Raw genomic sequence first — 19,815 nt, 5'->3', positions numbered from 1 at the left:
AGACAAACAACCATTCACTCTCTCACTCACACCTATGGACAATTTAGATTTACCAATCAGCCTAACATGCATGTTTTTGGTCAGTGGGAGGAAACCGGAGTACCCGGAGAAAACCCACGCATGCACGGAGAGAACATGCAAACTCCACCCAGAAAGGCCCCTGGACCGGGGTTTGAACCAAGGACCTGCTCGCTGAGAGGCAGCAGCTCTACCAGTTGCGCCACCGTGCTGCCCTATTTTTATATTATGTTATTTATTTATTTTATTTTATTTTTTTATACCCCTCCCTGGGCTGCCACCTTACCGTGGTGGAGGAGTTTGAGTGTCCCAATGATCCTAGGAGCTATGCTGTCAGGGGCTTTACGCCCCTAGTAGGGTCACCCAAGGCAGACAGGTCCTAGGTGAGGGACCAGACAAAGTGCAGCCCAAACACCCCTATGATGAGTAAAAGAAATGGACTTGATGTTCCCTGGCCTGGATGTGGGTCATTGGGGCCCCACTCTGGAGCCAGGCCTAGAGGTGGGGCACACGGGCGAGTGCCTGGTGGCCGGGCTTTTACCCATGGAGCTCGGCCGGGCACAGCCCGAAGAGGAGACGTGGGTCCCCCTTCCCATGGGCTCACCACCTGTGGGAGGGGCCAAAGGGGTTGGCTGCAATGTGGGATGGGTGGTGGCCGAGGGCGGGGACCCTGGCAGTCTGATCCTCGGCTACAGAAGCTGGCTATTGGGACATGGAATGTCACCTCACTGGTGGGGAAGGAGCCTGAGCTGGTGTGTGAGGCTGAGAGGTTCCGGCTAGAAATAGTTGGACTCACCTCTACGCATGGCTCTGGCTCTGGAACCAGTTTCAAGTATCTTGGGGTTTTGTTCGTGAATGAGGGAAAAATGGAACATGAGATCGATAGGCGGCTAGGTGCAGCGTCTGCAGTGAAGCGGGTGCTGTACAGGTCTGTCGTGGTGAAGAGAGAGCTGAGTCAAAAGGCGAAGCTCTCAATTCACTGATCGATCTACGTTCCTACCCTCATCTATGGTCATGAGCTTTGGGTTGTGACCGAAAGAACGAGATCTCGGATACAAGCAGCCGAAATGAGTTTTCTCCGCAGGGTGTCTGGGCTCTATCTTAGAGATAGGGTGAGAAGCTCGGTCATCCGGGAGGGACTCAGAGTAGAGCCGCTGCTTCTCCACGTCGAGAGGAGCCAGTTGAGGTGGCTCGGGCATCTGTTTAGAATGCCTCCTGGACGCCTCCCTGGTGAGGTGTTCCGGACACGTCCCACCGGAAGGAGGCCCAGAGGAAGACCCAGGACACGCTGGAGGGACTATGTTTCTCAGCTGGCCTGGGAACGCCTCGGGATTACCCCGGAGGAGCTGGACCAAGTGGCTGGAGAGAGGGAAGTCTGGGCATCCCTACTTAAGCTGCTACCCCCACGACCCGACCCCGGATAAGCAGAAGAAAATGGATGGATGAAAAAAATGGATGGATGTTATTTTTATATATCGTGTGATTCCTTGTGTATGTTCCTTTGTACTGAAACTCTGGCACAACAATTTCCTGCGGGATCAATAAATTTCTATCTTAGCTTATCTTATAAAGCACTGATTATTCGTTGTATAGATCTAGTAGAGTGCTGTTTGAATGAGTACATGAGTGCACAGATTGTAAAGTGTTTTGAGTATCTTGACAAGATAGAAAGATGCTATATAAGTACAATCTATAGATCTTTAAATCTTTGACTGGAGTCAAGCCTCTTCTGTCTTTTAGCAAAACAGCTCATGAACCAGAAATTATTCACTGGATTTACAAATACGGCTTATTTAACTTTGGAGTCAACCTGATTCAAGATGGCTGCCTTATCTAATTGACAAACTCAATGTTTTACAAACTATGAGCTAAAGTTTGGCGTGTGTGACTTTGTTTAAAATGCAAGGCGGTGGGCACGTGGCAAAATGTAAACACTGATTCATGAATCTAAATACGACAAACTTTATATCTTTAGGACAGTCATGGTTTCTGCTTGTGTTCACGGTCTATAATCCATCAATTATATAAAACTTTGACCTAAAACACTGTTTTTACAACCTTCAATGTGACATTTTGGCCATTTTTAAAGTAGCTAATGAAGAAAAGCTGGAATAGAAACTTGTCAGTCAATGTGTGGCTTCACTCCAACACAAAAATAGCTTTTTGTGAGGTACAAAAATATATCAAATGTACACAAAGCTGTGCTGAAAGTTTAAAACTAGTGGCTGAGTCAGTAAATTTTGGATCAAAAGCGCTCACCTGTGTACCTCTGGAAGCCCGTGCACCACTCAGAGCTGGTTATAATTTTGTCGGGATGCGTGTCACAGGATTTGAAGAAGGCGTCGGAGCACGGCTCATTCCTGTCCAGATACAAGCTCTTGATCTCCGACTGGTCCAGCTGCAGGTCAAAGTTAGTGTCCAGACGGGAGAACATCCAGCCCAGAGGATCCTTGCAAATGGGTGACGCTCCGACTTCAAACTCTGTGGGAATGTTTAAACAGGACAGCAGATGAGGTCAAACCCGTCGCTGTAACGGTCGACGACATGCTGAGGTTTCACTCACTGTTCTTTTCTGGTTTTTGGATCTTGACTCTCTTGTGGTTGCCGTTCTCGTGCAGCACTCTGAACCAGTCTCTCAGGCGACTCACCACCTCCTTCAAATCCGACTCACTGCAGACTGCGGAGTGATAACCATAATTGATTGTGAAGTCATGCTTTACGTTCCTTCTGCTCCCTGAGATAAAGAGGCAGGAGTCAGTCATGGAGCACCTCCCTCAAACTTCATCTACATTCACGAGTAGAAGTTTTACAATTGGGCAGTATAGTGACGCAACTGGTAGAGCTGTTGCCTCTCAGCGAGCAGGTCCCTGGTTCAAATCCCGGTCCGGGGGGCTTTCTGGGTGGAGTTTGCATGTTCTCTCCGTGCATACGTGGGTTTTCTCCGGGTACTCTGGCTCCCCCAAACCAAAAACATGCATGTTAAGCTGATGGTAACTCTAAATTGTCTCTAGGTGTGAGTGAGAGAGTGAATGGTTGTTTGTCTATATGTGTCCCTTTGATGAACTGGAGACCTGTCCAGGGTGTACCCCGCCCTTCGCACAGTGATTGCTGGACACGGGTACCGGTGACCCCCATGACCCAAAATGGAAAAAGCGGGTAAAAGATAATGGATGGATGGAAGTTTTACAATTTACAATACTTAGAAAAATATTTTCACACTGCTTTGAACTTTTCCACTTATTGTCTTTGGACGGTTACATTTGTGCTGTTCTCTTTCTGTGTTTAGATGATGAAATGAACAGTGATGTGTGAGATGTTTCAAGGTTTTGATGTTATTTTATAACTTTTATCCAACCATACATCAACCAATCGGTCGGTTGTTAAGTCATTCGGTCAGTCCATTGGTTCTGGACTCAGGTCTTGGGGACAGCAGCTTGATCAGGAGGTCCAGACATCTCTTTCCACAGCCACCTCTTCCAGCTCTTCTGGGAGGACCTCAGTGTGTTCCTCCAAGTCTCTCCAGCATCTCTGGGGTCTTCTCCAGGGTCTCCTGTCAGTTGGACAAGCCACTAACATCTCCCTAGTTACAGTAGGTGTCCAGGGAGCATCCTTACCAGATGCCTGAACCACCTCAGCTGGCTCCTCTGGATGTGGAGGATCAGAGACTCTACTCCGAGTCTCTCTGGGAGAACTGAAGTTCTCACCCTATCACTAAGCGAGAGTCCAGCTACCCTGTAGAGAAAACTCATTTAGACCTCCTGGATCCTCAGTCTTGTTCTTTTGGTCACTATCAAGTGTTTGTGATCATAGGTGAGGGTAGGAACATAGACCAACCAGTAAACAGAGCTTTGCCTTTCAGTTCAGCTCCCTCTTCACCACAATGGACCAACACAGAGTCCACAATACTGCAGACGCTTCACCGATCATTCTGTCAAACTCACGCTCCATTCTTCCTTCATTGTGGATAAAACCTTGAGGTACTTGAACTCCTCCACTTGAGGCAGTGCTTCACTCCCAACCAGTTTTAAAACCTAACATTGAACTTCTCACCAACTCCATCCTTGACCTGTGTGGTGTGTTCCTTGCTCTTCATGCTGCTGGTTGTTCACTCATGTTTTGTAATAGACCTCTGAGGCCTTCACAGAACAACTGGGTTTATACTGTCAAGTCAAGTCACATTTATTTATATAGCACATTTAAAACAGTAACTGTTATCAAAGTGCTTACCAAAAAAGATCACAGCATCAAATATTAATAATAACATATTATAGCAACATGAATAAAAGCATAAAAACATGAAATATAATGAGAAACAATGAAATACTAAATCAAATCACCCTGCGTTAAATGTCAGGGAGTAAAAGCAAAATGGATGAACACAATCATCAACAACGAAATACCAAATGAGATCACACTGTGTTAAATGCCAGTGAGTACAGGTGTGTTTTGAGGAGAGATTTAAAAATAGAGACTGAGGTGGCCTGTCGAATGTTGATGGGCAGATTGTTCCAGAGTTTAGGGCCCATGACTGAAAATGCCCAATCTCCTCTGAGCTTCAGCCTGGTTTTTGGTACGGACAAAAGCAGCTGGTCTGATGATCTCAAGGCCCGAGAAGAAGTATGAAGGAGGTCGGAGAGGCATGAGGGTGCAAGGCCATTAAGACACTTAAATGTCAGCAGAAGAATCTTAAAATCAGCTCTGACACGCACAGGAAGCCAGTGAAGGGAGGACAGAACTGGAGTAAAGTGCTCAAACCTGCGAGTTCCTGCTAGTAGCCGAGCTGCAGCATTTTGTACGAGCTGGAGACGTGAGAGAGAGAGAGCTGACTGACCCCAGCATAAAGCGAGTTACAGTAGTCCAGCCGGGTTGTAATAAATGCATGGACTCATTTTTCAAGGTCGGGTTATACTGAGGTTATATCACACACAATTTACCCATTAGGTGACTTCTGATGAGGTTAGGGTTTGTATTTGAGACAGAGGTATCAAACAAACAAACTTTGATGGCTTGTATTTGCAAAACAAAATAAAAAAAACAGGTATAATTTTTCTTCCACTTCACAATTTATGTTTGTGTCTGTCATGAAATCTCAGTGAAATACTTTGAAATTTATGCTTTTAATTTGACTAAATGTGTAAAAGTACAAGAGATAGCTGAAATGTGTACCTTTTTTCTCTGAAGAACTTTGTTGAGCGGGATGGGAGGTACAAGGACACATGCCAGGACACTTGACGGTGATCTTCTTTCCTGTGATGCATGCCTGGTAGTCTAGCTTACACTGATCAAAAGCAAGAGACAGAAGAAGAAGCGTAATCTGTATGTGTCAAGAGGAAGTAAAAAAGAAGTGACTTGGGCATGAGACAAAGGGAGTACTTTAACAAGAACTGCACCTCAATAGGAAAAAAAGTCAACAAAAGCTACAACTAATCAATATGTTTTCACACATTTTCAATTTAGTAGTTTGGCATACAATCTATTTTCATTTGAGGCCTCTTAAGCAAACGATCTTTGATGTCAGCTGAAAACTGACTGACCTTTCATCTGAAAGTGCACAAACCAAAAGAAAGCATCAACTCCCAAATGTTAACTTAGAATAATGAACAAAACATGAATTGCTGCTCTTTGTTTAGTTTACTGTTTAGTTATACTTCAATTTTTTTTGAAGTGGGATTCTGTGGAAAGGTTATGAACATTTAATATCTTACCTGTTGCAGATAGCTCAGCCTCAGTTTGAAGAAAGAGTTCTGACCAGATTGATGAGCTAACAGCTAGTCAGAAAAGGGCCAAAGTGGATTGCTGTCATCAACATTTCAGTGCAGTTCGTCTAAATGCTACTTTATAAACTTTTACATCACCATCAGTTTCGTATAAATTAGAATCTAAATAGAATGTGGTTATTTTGGCAACAGCAGCTAGTTGTAGATCTTCCTGCGCAGCCTGGAGAACGCCTTGCAGGAATAGTGTAATAATTCTGCTGGAACAATTGTTTAAACAAAACAATAATTGTATAAATGTTGATAAATTACATTTGACTTTAGCAACAATCCACTAGTTCTTATTTGAACTAGTTATTAGCTCATTAGTCTGGTCAGAATTATAATAAATTCTTTCCAACTGGGGTTGTCTAGAGAGCTATCTGCAAAAGATAAGATATTAACTGTTTATAATAAATAAATAAAAAACTCCTCAAATGATCCCAACTTAGTTAAAACTAGGGCTTTAACAGACTACTCGAGTAATCAACAGGTCGATTCCTAGGACGTCTATAGAGTTTTTAAATTTCACGTCGAGTATTCGCAGTGACCTCAATGTGTCACGTGATCCGCACCGGGCTACTAGTAGAAGCCACCAAATGGATTCCTCCCAGCAGACGGATGGAGCGGAGCACGCCCAGTCTTGACAAACAGGTAGAAATGCATCAGTAGTCTGGAAATATTTCACTAAAGATGAATCTTCCGGTTTAACTACTGTATGGAAACAGAAAATGAATCAACTTTCTGACTGTTTGGAGCTCGTTGCAACTGGTGTTATACCATATTCTGTGACCACCGTATATTGTAACCAGTGTTGAATGCACTGTTGCAGTTCACAGAATATGGTGTTCACCGGGTCCAATCGACCGAACCAGAACCAGCTTCCTTCTGACCTTGTTTCACAAACTAAAAGCAAAAAATATTAATATCTAAACCTATAAAAAACATATTTATCTCTAAAACTAAACCTAATGCGCACCACAGCTGGCGGTGGTGCGAGGTGGTCGTCCGCCCCACTGTTTTTAGTTTCGTTTTTGACGTGCCGCACGTTATTTCTTTCACTTTTGCAGCTTAATAATAATAATTAATAGTTTTGGTTTTCCTGTGACTTATTTGCAGTATGATAAATGGTAGGAGCATAATATATGCTCCCAGTGTTTTGATGGTCTTTTTTTTTTTGTAAATAATAAATGACGTTTTTTTGCGGTTTTATTTTTTATTTATTTTTTCATCTTGAGATCCTATGACGTCATCAACTACTCGAGTTCTACTCAAGTTTTATTATGTTAATGTCGAGTTTAAAAATTATGTAGTCGTTCAACCCCTAGTTAAAACCGTCCTCAAATGATCCCAACTTAGTTAATATCTTGTTAATATACAAAGGACTACTAATGGCAGCTGTGGCCGAGTGGTTAGAGCAGTTGTCCTCCAATGGGAGAGTTGGGAGTTTGATTCCACCAGCAGTCACATGCTGAGGTGTCCTTGTGCAAGACACTGAACCCCTCATTGCCTCCAATATGTGTCCCATCAGTGTAAGAATGTGATAAAGCTCTGATTAATCTTTGTATAGATCTAGTAGAGTGCTGTATGAATGGGTAAATGAGGGCACAGACTGTAGTGTGAAGCGCTTTGAGTATCTTGGTAAGATAGAATGGTGCTAAGTACAGTCCATTTACCATCTTTTTACTATAACTTTGACTTAGGGGCCATACACACGAGAACAATGTTTTGTAAGTACAAAAATTACTTTTATTTTATTTTTAAATTACGTCAGTCCTGTGTCCACATGGAAAGTGTTGTAATAGCCCCAAACTGTCGTTTTTGAAAACTGGTTCTAGAGAAAAGAAAGCCTAAAACACCACCCATGCATTTTCATGAAAACCCACCATTTTGAACATGATGACGTCATAACACCACAGCGGGAGTCCTCTTCTTTCTATTGTGTTACATTTCTCATCTAATGTGCAAGTACAATGCGCTCTATGGCTTTTGGTGTGTTTTCTTGGCAGCGCCACAGGCAGGCCTGACATAGTTGCTTCAACATTTCGGGGGGGGTTTGCTTTTCTACATTTCTACAAATGTTGCCCTGTTTACGAGGATACTTTTCGAAACAACCAATAAAATAACGTTTTGGAAAAAGTGTGTTTTCGTGTGGACGAGGCCAAATGTATTTGGTACTTGATTTATTGTACAGCGTGAGTGCATTCAGTTCCTCTGACTGATAATCGTCTACAGTGCATCCAGATCCCTTAAACAGATTTCAGTCAAGGTTCAAACTAATAGATCATTTAAAACAATTTGAGACAGCCTTCATGAGATTTTTCTTTTCCCTGTGTTTACATCACAGCGAGGTGAACAAAAATAAAATACGAGTCCACTTTTTCTTTGAGCAAATACCAGAGATCTGTCAGTGCAGGGCCCATCTCAGACTGAGTTTCTGTGTGAGGGTACCTTAGTGGAGTAACTGTGGCCGTCACTTCCACAAACAGGCGAGGGATGAACCACGGGGCACGGTTTGCACTTTGACCCTGGATTCTGGTACAAATTGGCTTCTTTGAAACTGAAAATAAAAAGATTGAGAACAATTTTACTTCCACATCTCCAACGTCCAAGGCTATAGTAAAACTACATCTTTAGTGATAATCTGAGAATGCCTTCTTGCAGCACAAGCTTTATGTTTCTCCGATGTAACCTCATGTTCTTACAACCATTTTCCAAATGAAATGAGGATTTAGGATTTGTGTGATTGTTTTTTGATTTCCTTGCACTGTGTAGTGGGAAATGTGTTGCTTCTAGGAATGGGAAATGAGGTCAGTTTGGAGTTACTGTCCTCCATCCAATTTGAGGCTGCCCAAACTGAAACAACCCTTCCACCACCCCCTCCCCCCACCCCTCCCCCCACACAAAGTCCATTCATATCACTTGGCAGGACTGGCCAGAGCCCAGGTACATGGACCAAGCTGCAAGGTCAGATAATGGTTACAAAATCTGGGAACCAGAATTAAACAAGTAAAGGTATACCCTAGCATATTAGGCTGCATATGTAGAACATTTCAAAATGGAAGAACAAGAAAAAATTAAACTGGTACATGAATTAAATTGGCTCCCAATTCACTTACATTTATGCTTCACTTGGTTTTTGGCAATGTTATCCACCATCAGGTGTAATGATGGAGTGGGGGTGGTGGCCTTGGCCAATGTTAATCTTCAGCCACTCCAGTCATTTGAGGAAACTATAGTTTTAAGCAAAATAAAAACTAGAAGGCAGAGTTTCCTCAAAGGACTGGGATGGTCCGTTTACATATAAACATATATGGTGGCAGACATCTTGGATTTTGATGTGGCAACCCAGTCTTTGATAGTGCTATTTTTACACCTGGATGCAGCCACACACCAAAATGGAAGATTGTGCCTAACCAATTTTTCAAGTTATTGTGCTCACAACATGCACGGATGAACGGACGGAGGATATTTCCTAATTCCCCCTCTTCACTACCCAACAGGTGAATACCAGAATGCAATTTTGTGGTAAAGATCGTAAACACAGGCATGCTTCAGAGGTTGATTGCATGTGTGTGTGTGTGTGTGTGTGTGTGTGTGTGTGTGTGTGGATGTACACACCTGACTCTCCTCTGGCTGACACAAGCAGCAGTCTTGTAATCCTCGGCCACACACACCTTGTGCCGACTGCATTTGATCTTCAGACAGGGGTCTTTGGCCGGATCAAGGCCTGAAAACACAGGACAAAAACTTACAGGGACTTTGCAAAACTTATTTACTGTTGGTGTGTGTGTGTGTGTGTGGGGGGGGGGTAGGCTGATAGACAGCAACATAGAATGTTTACAACTAAAACAGAAAGCCAATATTCCAAGCATTCACCTTTTATTATAGCTTGCAGCCATGATAGACGGATCATGCAACTGCCTGTGTGTTCATTTGTCTGTTAGAAAAATATCTCGTGAACCAATAGTTAGATTTAAATCAATCTTTCAGAATGCAATCACTGGGTGTACATCTTCAACAGATGAACTTTTGGAGCAAACCCAAACCCAAATGGCTATAAATGAGTGAGTTTGACAGATACTGAGCTAAATTTTGGTGTGGTAGTAGCTGAGAGTCTACACCAGGTCACTTCAACTAAACTGCTCAGGGGGACACAGTTGCTGAAAGCCAAGAGCTCAGGGACCAGACATCCAGCAGTTGTCATTAAGTAAGTTTGTTTTATGGTTTAAAATCCAGTTTTATTTTAAAATGAACCCACTGGTGGGGCGAACTGAGCTCACTCGTGGGCCTCATCTGGCCCCCGGGCCGCCAGTTGAATAACCCTGTTCTACTGCATTGCATAATTGGAGTGCGAACAGATTGTGAGAAATCTGTAATTTTATCATTTTTGCTAAATAAAAGCTGTAACCAGGCTGTAGTTGTGTGTGTGTTGCACCAGTCTCTGTCTCTCCAGGCCATAATACCGTTAAGCATTCTTAGAGCTAAAAACAGATGGAGCTGGTTTTAGAGGCTACTTCTGATCTTTCATCAGCAGCACTGAGCTCGTGTGTGCTCCTGCAGAAATCCTCAAACTGACCTTGAGTCAGCTGAGGGTGGATTTTTATTTTTTCGCCTGGGCAGATGGTGAAATCTTTGATGGTGCAGATAATCGAGGCGATTCTGATCCAGTCAGTCTTCAGCAGGACACCTGTGAGCAGGATCAAAAGCCCTCGGCTGCTCGTAGAACCGTCGGTGAACGACCTCTGCTGCTAAGAACCTTACTGTAATCTCTGAGCAGCTCTGCCAGATTATCCTGCCTCCATCCTCCAACGCATCATCTAATGCTATTGTTTCCCTGACGCATGCACCCTCGCACACGTGTGTGCTTCTGTGTGTGTTTGAGGATCCACTGAGGAGTGAGAGGATGTCCTGGTGCGCCTGGATGAGTGTAAGAGATTATCACTGTCTGCAGTACAAATAGAAATGAGATGATCAGAGAATAGTAAATCCTCCTGGTTTGATTTTTTTTTTAGCTGGTTGGAGTAGTTAAAGAAAATGGAAGAAGCAGATTTACACAAATTTATAAAAGAATCTGCGGACAACAGCTTGTCAGCACATCAGTCTTGACTCGTTGAATCTCACTTTAACCACATTTGATCCTAATTTATCCACATAATAATTAAAAATAACAAGCATGATGCCGAGTGGTGACCCTACATGCTGTAGATCTTCAGCAATAAGGTTTTTAAGGGTCAAAAGTTCTTAAATCATTGGTCCATGATAGATTTTTCATTTCTGACCCTTAAACTGACACTGACAATGACTTTTGGACCCAATCCATTGACTTTTAAAATACAAAACTGTTACTGATTCTATAATGGCAACACTAAATGTCTTAACCTCCACAGTTATGTTTTTATTAATCTATGCCAATTGTTTTATATTTTGGATTAAATTTGATGAAAATATGCCCTAAGCAATGGTTTAATATGGAGATGGGCTCCAACTTGGAGTCTCATGACCCACACTGGGGTCTAAGCCTAACTTTAAAGTGCTTTGATAAGCATTTCCTACAACTACAAAAAGTGGAAGAAAACATCTCAATATTAAGGAGTTTTGTATACAATATATTCACAATTTTACTCATTTTGTCACAGAACTGTCAGATTTTATTTGGTCTTTGTGCAGGCAGAGTGAAACAGGAAGTGGCATCAAGTGGGAACTTCCTGGTTTATTAAAACAACATTATTTGAACTCTGACCCGTTTTCATCTCTCTGACAGTGACTCAGAATAATCTAACAGAACATCCCATTTGTCTGCTCTGTTGTTAGCCATTGTAGCAACGCTCTGTTCACATGCAGGCGTTCCCCTTTGACATCACTTCCTGTTACAGCTCATGAGAATATCTCAGTTGCATTTTTATTTTATTTTAAAATACGTTATTGTTATCTTTCATAAAATGTGCTCATAATTATTATTAAAAAAATGTTTAAAAAAACGGGTTTAGATGAACATAATGTCAGAAAAGAACAAAACACGAGAGAACATTATAAGATGGAACAATGTGTTTCTATTTGACTTTTTATATAGGATTCATATACTACACATACATACAATACGATATAGGAGTAGTTTACTCTTACACTCTTTACTATGGAATAGCAGTTGTTTTGTTAGTTGTGTGTGTGTGTGTGTGTGTGTGTGTGTGTGTGTGGTGGTGTTTTATCCATTGAATCCATAGGTGATCTTCTTAACACAATCAACAAATTCCTCAAATGGTCCATTTAGCAACAGTTGTGCAAACTTGTAAACTATATACTGTCTGTATATATATATATATATATACACACACCCCAAACCACAATAAGTAAGTTTTAAATTCTAATCCTAGGTTTTCATTTGTCAAAATAGAAACCAACACTCCTTTGTCCTCCCTGATTAGATAAGTTCATGCAGTAAAGCAATAATCTCACTGTTTAAAGTGATGTTTGTGCTTATAACACTATTATTATATATTACAGCTATAACTATTTTGCTGCTTGAATATTTTCTGAATGTATATCTGGATTCATTTCAACTGAACTTCACCAATCAGTCACTGGGGTCCACAACATTTTCTGGATGTGTGTTTTCTGTGGAATTGGGAGACTGCCAAGTCAACTTCCATCACACTTCAGTGTCGTCTTGCTAATATAAAATCCAACTCTGCAAATTTGATAAAGATTTTCTTCTGGATAAAGCTGGTGTTACTTTAAAATTTAATAAAAGTTTAATCAAGCGACACAAACACTTCAGTCTCTTCTCATCCTTTTTATACCCACCTTGATCGAAGGGTCTGGATGGAGTCCACGTTCCCGGCTCCTAAAACACAAACAAATAAATTATGTTTTTACTGTACATCATAGAAACGAGAGCACGGGACTTTCAACACAAAACGATACCAGACGTCATCATACAAACCTCAACTTCCTTTGTGGGAAAGCGTTGGAAGGACAGAGAACCAGGAATTAATTTTAATGTTTATTTTTTAAACATCACTTACTCAAACAAGCACACGGTTACAAAACTGTTCCAAATGGGTAAAACACGAGTGTATTTAGTAAAGTCTTGCTGCTTTCATGCTTCATACTTTCAGTTGTGTAAATGAAAAAACATTTATTTGTGTTTGTGGCATGACATGAACACATAACATACAAACAGACTGAACAGGTTGAATAAATAAAAAAAGCTTTTTTAAATTCAGATTTAGTCTACAAATATGCCGCTACATGAAGGTAAAAGGACACATTTGGTAAATAAAGCATCATTTGCAAAGAAACATCCATAACATGTTTGCGATTTGAAACTGTGCTGTGAGAAAGTGGAACTTAAAAACATGAACACGGTCTTCTGGGTCGTATTTATCGTTTTAATTATCGTCTTTTACCAAAAGGTAAAGGTGGGTGATCATGCTTTTGCTTGGATGTGCTAGTATTACCTTCTCATAGACCGCTGAACGGTCGTACATCTACAACCAACTAACCCTGGAGTCAATCCAATTAAAAATGGCTGCCACGGCTAATCAGCATTAGCCAACACAGATGATTTTAGCCTAAAACATTCAGACATGACACAATATACGTTGATTTGCTTTTAATTTTCCTTTTGTTTTCAGCTCCAGTTTGAGAATGCATAACGTTCTTATTGCCGTACATTCCTGTTCCTCTTCTGAAAACCTTTAGTCATATGACTAAAGACATGTATATGTCACTTCTATCCCCAGAATCAATTAGAGGCTCATTAGGTGTTGGGTGCATCTTTTAAAAGAGGCTCACGACTCTGTATTCAGTTTGTTGGTATCAACATTCAAATTGAGATTCTGACTAATACCTCAGAAATAACTCCTGACTATCACAAAAAAAAGTTAAATCATGTTATCTGGACAAGTTTCTTTAAGGGAGAAACATTTCGTCTTTCATCCAAAAGACTTCATCAGTCTGCGGCCTGCCAATCCAGTTCTGTTCCTTAAATAGCACCTCATTGATGTGTTTCAAGCCAACCTCCTCTTGAATTCCCAGAAACCAACTTCTAACACATACAAAAAAGGGACCATCCGTCCATCAATGCGGCTCTTTTTTTTTTACTTTTGGACATTTGTTATGATGTGTAACCATGACAACAAGGTGTTTCTTTACAACTGGGAGCTGCTGATTAACATCTCAAAAGCTCAAATATTTAATCTACAGCCCCAAATCTCAAAAGAGTTGAAAAGGAGATGCTGTGGATGCATTCCTGTCTCCCTGCCGGCTTTGCTGGAGTGCCTGACCACTGTGATTCTGCAACTAGCAGGAAATGCGGCTCGTGACAGCAGAAGGACAGGATCGTCCCCTGGCACCTGCAGCCGGCTGTCTGCAGTGACAAGGAGCTCGGCAGGCTTCTGGAAGGAGTGGCCATTGCTCTGGGAGGAGTTCTGCCTGGCATTCGGGCAGTCCTGCAGCCTGGGGGAACCAAAAGGCCAGTCAAGTCTGGGTGGATGGATAGGACATCTGCGGCCAATTTCTTCGGATCTGCTGTGGGACTGACCTTTACAAGAGATCCCTCCTGCCTACAGCCATCAGTATCTATAACATCTCAATGAAATGAGGATAACAATATTTAATTTCCTTTTGGGATTAATAAAGCATTTTTGAACTGAATTGAATTGAAAGATAAAATGTTTCTCCCCTATAAAGGACGACTGTGGCTGAGTGGTTAGAGCAGTCGTCCTCCAATGCAAGAGTTGGGGGTTCAAATCCACTAGCAGTCACATGCCGAAGTGTCCTTTGGCAAGACACTGAACCCCTTGCTGCCTCCGATGTGTGTTCCATCAGTGTATCAATGTGATGACGCTCTGATTAGTCTCTTTAGAATGATTTGTTCAATTAGCTTTGTATAGATCTAGTAGAGTGCTGTATGAATAGGTAAATGAGGACACAGATTGTGTTGTAAAGCACTTTGAGTATCTTGATAAGATAGAAAGGTGCTATACAGGTGCAGTCCATTTACCATTTAAAGAAACTTGTCCAGATGACATGATTTAACCTTTTATGTGATTTTTCTACCTGGGTGATTGAGCTTACAAAACTTTTCCTTACTATCGTATATAGACGTTTGTAGACACCAAATTTTCCTGACTTTCTGGGAGGAACTGTTGAGTGGAGAGCTGAGTGAACCCCACATGGCAGGACTGACAGGTACACTAGATTTATTATAACATCTTTCACTTCCAGGCTGGTCTTCTTGTCAGTTCAGTTGGTCAGCTTGTTTTGACTCTTGTAAACCACACGCCAATCTGAGATAAACACCAACTACTCCTTCAGAGTCGTGACATGGGGGTTAAATGGGGAGTTATCAGGTCTCTCTTGTAAATGAGTCCCTAAGGCCCAATAGGATTAATCTGTCTAAATAATGGTTGAATGAATGAATGATAGATGCTGACTGGTATCTTTTTTTTTCCAGCGAAGACAAAAAGCACAGTTTGGATTTTAGTTTTGTTCTTTTCCAGTCCAAACAGGCGTCCTTCCAACACAAAAGCAAGAAGAAGTCTGAAATCATCAGCAGGAGGCGACCTTTGGGTTCTCCATAGAAACCACATTCTTTAGCCAAGAAGCCTCAAAGAGGAGGGTGAAAACAAAATATGCACAAGTGTGGTTTTGACGATGCTTCAGTGCTCTGAGCAGCTAAAACACTCCAAGTTGAGTAAAGTTTCTGTTTTTGGTTGACTCGCTTGTCAGCATATGTGTTGGGAATCGATCTGAGCCACTAGCACAACAAGATTTAGCTCACTATCTGTAAAATTAACAAATTTATCACAACTTTTGTCTTTTTTAGGGCCAGACAGCTTTGGCAACCATGTTGGGTTGGGTTGACTCCAAAAGTTAACGAGTCATAGAGGTCCAAAAAAGTTTCAAGAAAAATCTTGTGAATAAAAGAAAAGCTTGCTGTGTTTTTCAGTTAAAATGCTTACAAAAAAATAATAATAAAATTAAATAAAATAAAAATTAATATATATATATATATATATATATATATATATATATGTTTATATATATATATAACTATGGCAGGACTGACGTGTACACCATTTATTAAAATTAATATATAAAACTCTAGATGGCATTAATCTGGTCTCCAGCTCTAATGTTAAAAATCTTGGTGTTGTTTTTGATCAGGACGTGTCTTTTATCCCCCCACATTAAAAATACTAGAACTGCCTTCTTCCACCTGCGTAACATCACTAAAATTAGAAACATCTTATCTAAAAATGATGCAGAAAAACTGGTCCATGCATTTGTCACGTCTAGACTGGACTACTGCAATGGTTTATTATCTGGGTGTCCATATACGTCTTTAAAACATCTTCAGTTGATCCAAAATGCTTAACTGGAGTTAGTGGGAGAGATCATATTTCTCCAGTTTTAGCTTCTCTCCATTGGCTCCCCGTCAAATCCAGAATTGGAATTCAAAATCTTACTTGTAACCTACAAAGCCTTCAATAACCTACCTCCATCTTATATTACAGATCTTATTGTTCCACATTTTCCTAACAGAGCACTTCGCTCTCAGACTGCAGGTTTACTTGTGGTACCTAGAGTTTCCAAAAGCAGAATGAGGGGAAGATCGTCCAGTTATCAGGCTCCTCTCTTGTTGAACCAACTTCCAGTTTATGTCCATGGGACTGACACATTGTCCAGTTTAAAGACTGGGCTTAAGAGTTTCCTTTTTGATAAATCCTATAGTTAGGGTTGGCTTGTTATGCTGCTATAGGCTTAGGCTACTGGAGGATAAATTGATCTCATTTCCTTAATATTAGCTATTAAAATTTAGTAGTTTTCATTTGATACTATTTCAATCTTAATATGTGATTCTTGACCTGCCATTGTGTATCTGTTCCTCTCAAACGCAGCCAGTTGAAGCAGATGGTCACTTGTCCTGAGCCTGGTTCTGCTATTTCTTCCTCATGAGGGAGTTTTTCCTCTCCACTGTCGCCTTCATGCTTGCTCAAGATGAGAGTTCTGTGATGGAGTTAAATTCAAAGCAGTCTGCTCCTCAGATAAATAATGTTATTAACTTACTTTATATATATGAATGTTAGTGTTCAGTGCTGAGATGACTTCTGTTGTTACTATATAAATATACTGAATTGAAAACTGAATTGAATAGAAATAACCAAAATATTGACATGTATTAATGATGTGTGCACTACATAAGGATTGAAAGTGTTACGTCTTGTGTAACTAAATGCTTTACACAAATCTTCCCTAAGGAAGTGACTCAGTTCAGTGTGATTGTGATCCATCAGTCTATATAAGGAATGTAAGCAGTTCGCCGTCTTTTAATAGCGGTACCAGACGGAGACTCCCAGCAGGTGAACAACAAACAGCTTCAGACCTCCTCCCTCAATTTAAACCCTCCTCTACATCGTGTTGTCCCTGATTCCGTCGCAGTGACAAACATTTCATGTTTACTCACTTGTCTTCAGTTTTCACTCAGTCACTCTCACACATTCTCCTTATTTTGCCTTCAGAACTCAGTTACGTACATTACAACATAGATGTAAATAGCTGTTTTAAGTGCTCTATAAATAAAATGGTACTGTAAACATCAGGTGTGTAGTGAGCCACGCTGGTAGCAGCCTTTCTTATTTCACTGATTAGTCAACCAGTCATCTGGTGTCCTTCGAACTATTTGCATAACAGCTGCTTTACAAACAGACAAAAGGCTGAATTCCAAAGCAAATGTTTACATTTGAGAGTGAAATATTTATGTTTAGAAGTTCAGGATTATATTAGATTAAAGATTAAGGTTAGAGTGAATCTGAGGTCACTTTTAGGTCCTGTTTACACGAGAACAATCTCTGGAAACATCAGTGCTTTTTCAATGTTCATTGGGATGAATAAACAGATAAAAGAGTAAGTTTACATGGAGATGCTGTAGTTTTCCTGCCAGGGTTGCCAGATAAGAAATGATGAACTTTTGTACTGGTGCTTTAAAATGATTGTATCTTGACCCAAACTGTCACCTGTGCTGAGTGAGGGTGTTGTAAGTTCAGGTGTGTGTTGTATTTGGTGGGAACATGCACAGAAAAGGAGGGGGTAAAAAAAACAAATTTGTGCTTATCTGGCAATCCTGAAGCCAGGCTCAGCTGCATTAATTGCGCATACAATGTCAGCATGATCACAGCGTTACATCCAAACTGGTGAATGCATGAACATTCCTTTGGACCAAGGATGTTGTTGGTTTTGCTTCTATATGCTGTAAAAGGGTGAGCGCATGAGAAAAAACTCGTTGTTGTAATGTTGTTAGAGCAGAACAAATTTTGACTGCAGCCGCCTGTAGTGCACCTTCTTCTACCCAGCATACATGCATTATGTGCTTCACGCCTTGTAGGGTGTATTTTTTTGTCAGTGTTATGAGGTCACATACAGACCTGGCATGATCACTGCAGTGTTTTGGTTTGTTTTTGGTGTTTTCATGTAGATGGAAACATTTCTAGAAACGGTGTCGTATTCATAAAGACATTTGTTGAAACACTAAAATGTAAACAAGATTTTGCAATAACTATGTGCAATCCCTTAGAATGAGAGATGTCACACATTTGAACCTGCTTCAGTTTCCTCTAAATCTCAGTTGTTTTAAGAATAATGTTAAAAAAAAGAGATCTTGATTGTTATTTTGTCCCTTTCTTGTTTAAAGATAGAAAACACATCCCGAAGGCCCACTACAACCATTAAATTTGGCTGCTTGCACATTTTTAAATTACGTTTATCTAAGCTAATCCTGAGACTTTTATTCTTCTTTTCCACCCTAAAGGCTGTAAATCTACTTGGACAGGTGGAATATCAGTCTCGATGGGGGAACACAACTCAACCCAACACCTGTTGTGAACATCCGGTTCACTTATGAAACAGCAAATCTTTGTGGGTTGTGGGCAGTTCAGTTTTTATATGCAGCCCCAGGCAGCTCAAGTAGGAACTCGTTTTTGAGGCCACATTGTGGACCCTGTGTACACAATTCTGTTCCACCACATGTATGGCATGTGGTGCGAATGGCAATAAAGAACTTTGACCTTGACCTTGAATTCTTATCAAATAAAACTATTAAATTGAGGGTTTGCGTACATAAATACAACTTCACATGCATGTATTTGAAAGTCAGTTCATTGATTTCTATAATTCAGAAGAAAAAAATTCCATAAAAACCAACTAATCCGCCCATTCTTCTATAGTTCCATGTCGTGGAAGCCAAACGTTTTATCACTTTGAACCGATTTAGTCGGCAGAGATATATAAATTGTGTTTCAGTTTTTTTTACAAGATGATCAGGTTAATAACATCTATGAAGCAAACATGGTTTATATTAAAATAACAAACTAATGAACAACAAAGATTCATGTGATTTTAAAAAAAGCTATAAGAAATAAAACCTGTAGCATAAACTGCACGCTTTAAAAAAAATAAAACAGTGACAGATGTGGCAGTAAAAATTTTACATAAATGAACTGGAGAACTTTACGATACTGAACTTGCCTGCGTCAGATTGTCAGGGAACTATTGTTCTCAATTGCCGCATGAACTGTGCATAAAACCTCTAAAATGGCCACTTGGCTTTCACTTGTGACTACTACCCAGATGTGTTTCAGAGCTCATGAGCACCATGTGTTGGGCGACCTGAAGCAGGCAGGTCTGGAAACTGACAGCAGCCCGCCTCAGAGCTTTTTGGGATATTTGTTGTGAGTTTAGTTTGCATTTCTGTCTCCAAGAGATTTCATTTGTGACTCTGTTGACTATTAGCAATGAAACGTTTGAACTGAATGGCCGACTTGTGAGAATTTCTTATAAGTGTTGTATTTGTGGTTGCTATTGTCAGTTTTATCGCTGTGTGGCTCATTTTACTTGAAATACTTAAGCTGCCAGATAACTCTGCACACTAATTACCTGCTATCAAAAGACAAAATACAGGTAATAATGTTTTTGCCTCTGTGCATGTGCAAAGACCAGTTTAAGCTAAGTGATTAGCAAACACGTGCATGTCTAAATCTTG

The 19,815-nt window shown here is 40.7% G+C and overlaps 1 protein-coding gene across 1 annotated transcript in view; it reads right to left on the bottom strand.

Moving 5' to 3' along the window:
- spock3 (SPARC (osteonectin), cwcv and kazal like domains proteoglycan 3) overlaps nt 1-19,815 on the bottom strand; it is a 33,707-nt gene that overhangs the window by 2,772 nt on the left and 11,120 nt on the right. Inside the window, exons 3-9 of the mRNA XM_037698246.1 lie at nt 12,715-12,723; nt 12,576-12,615; nt 9,393-9,501; nt 8,223-8,331; nt 5,185-5,296; nt 2,582-2,695; nt 2,278-2,499 (exon numbers count right to left, since the gene is read on the bottom strand). Coding sequence (XP_037554174.1) covers nt 2,278-2,499; nt 2,582-2,695; nt 5,185-5,296; nt 8,223-8,331; nt 9,393-9,501; nt 12,576-12,615; nt 12,715-12,723 — 715 coding nt within the window. The remainder of the gene's footprint in view (nt 1-2,277; nt 2,500-2,581; nt 2,696-5,184; nt 5,297-8,222; nt 8,332-9,392; nt 9,502-12,575; nt 12,616-12,714; nt 12,724-19,815) is intronic.

Source organism: Nematolebias whitei, chromosome 3 (genome assembly GCF_014905685.2).
Source record: "Nematolebias whitei isolate Nwh7 chromosome 3, NemWhi1, whole genome shotgun sequence".
NCBI lineage: Eukaryota > Metazoa > Chordata > Actinopteri > Cyprinodontiformes > Rivulidae > Nematolebias > Nematolebias whitei.
The sequence above is the reverse complement of the archived record's forward strand: the minus strand, read 5'-3'. Positions and strand labels throughout refer to the sequence as shown.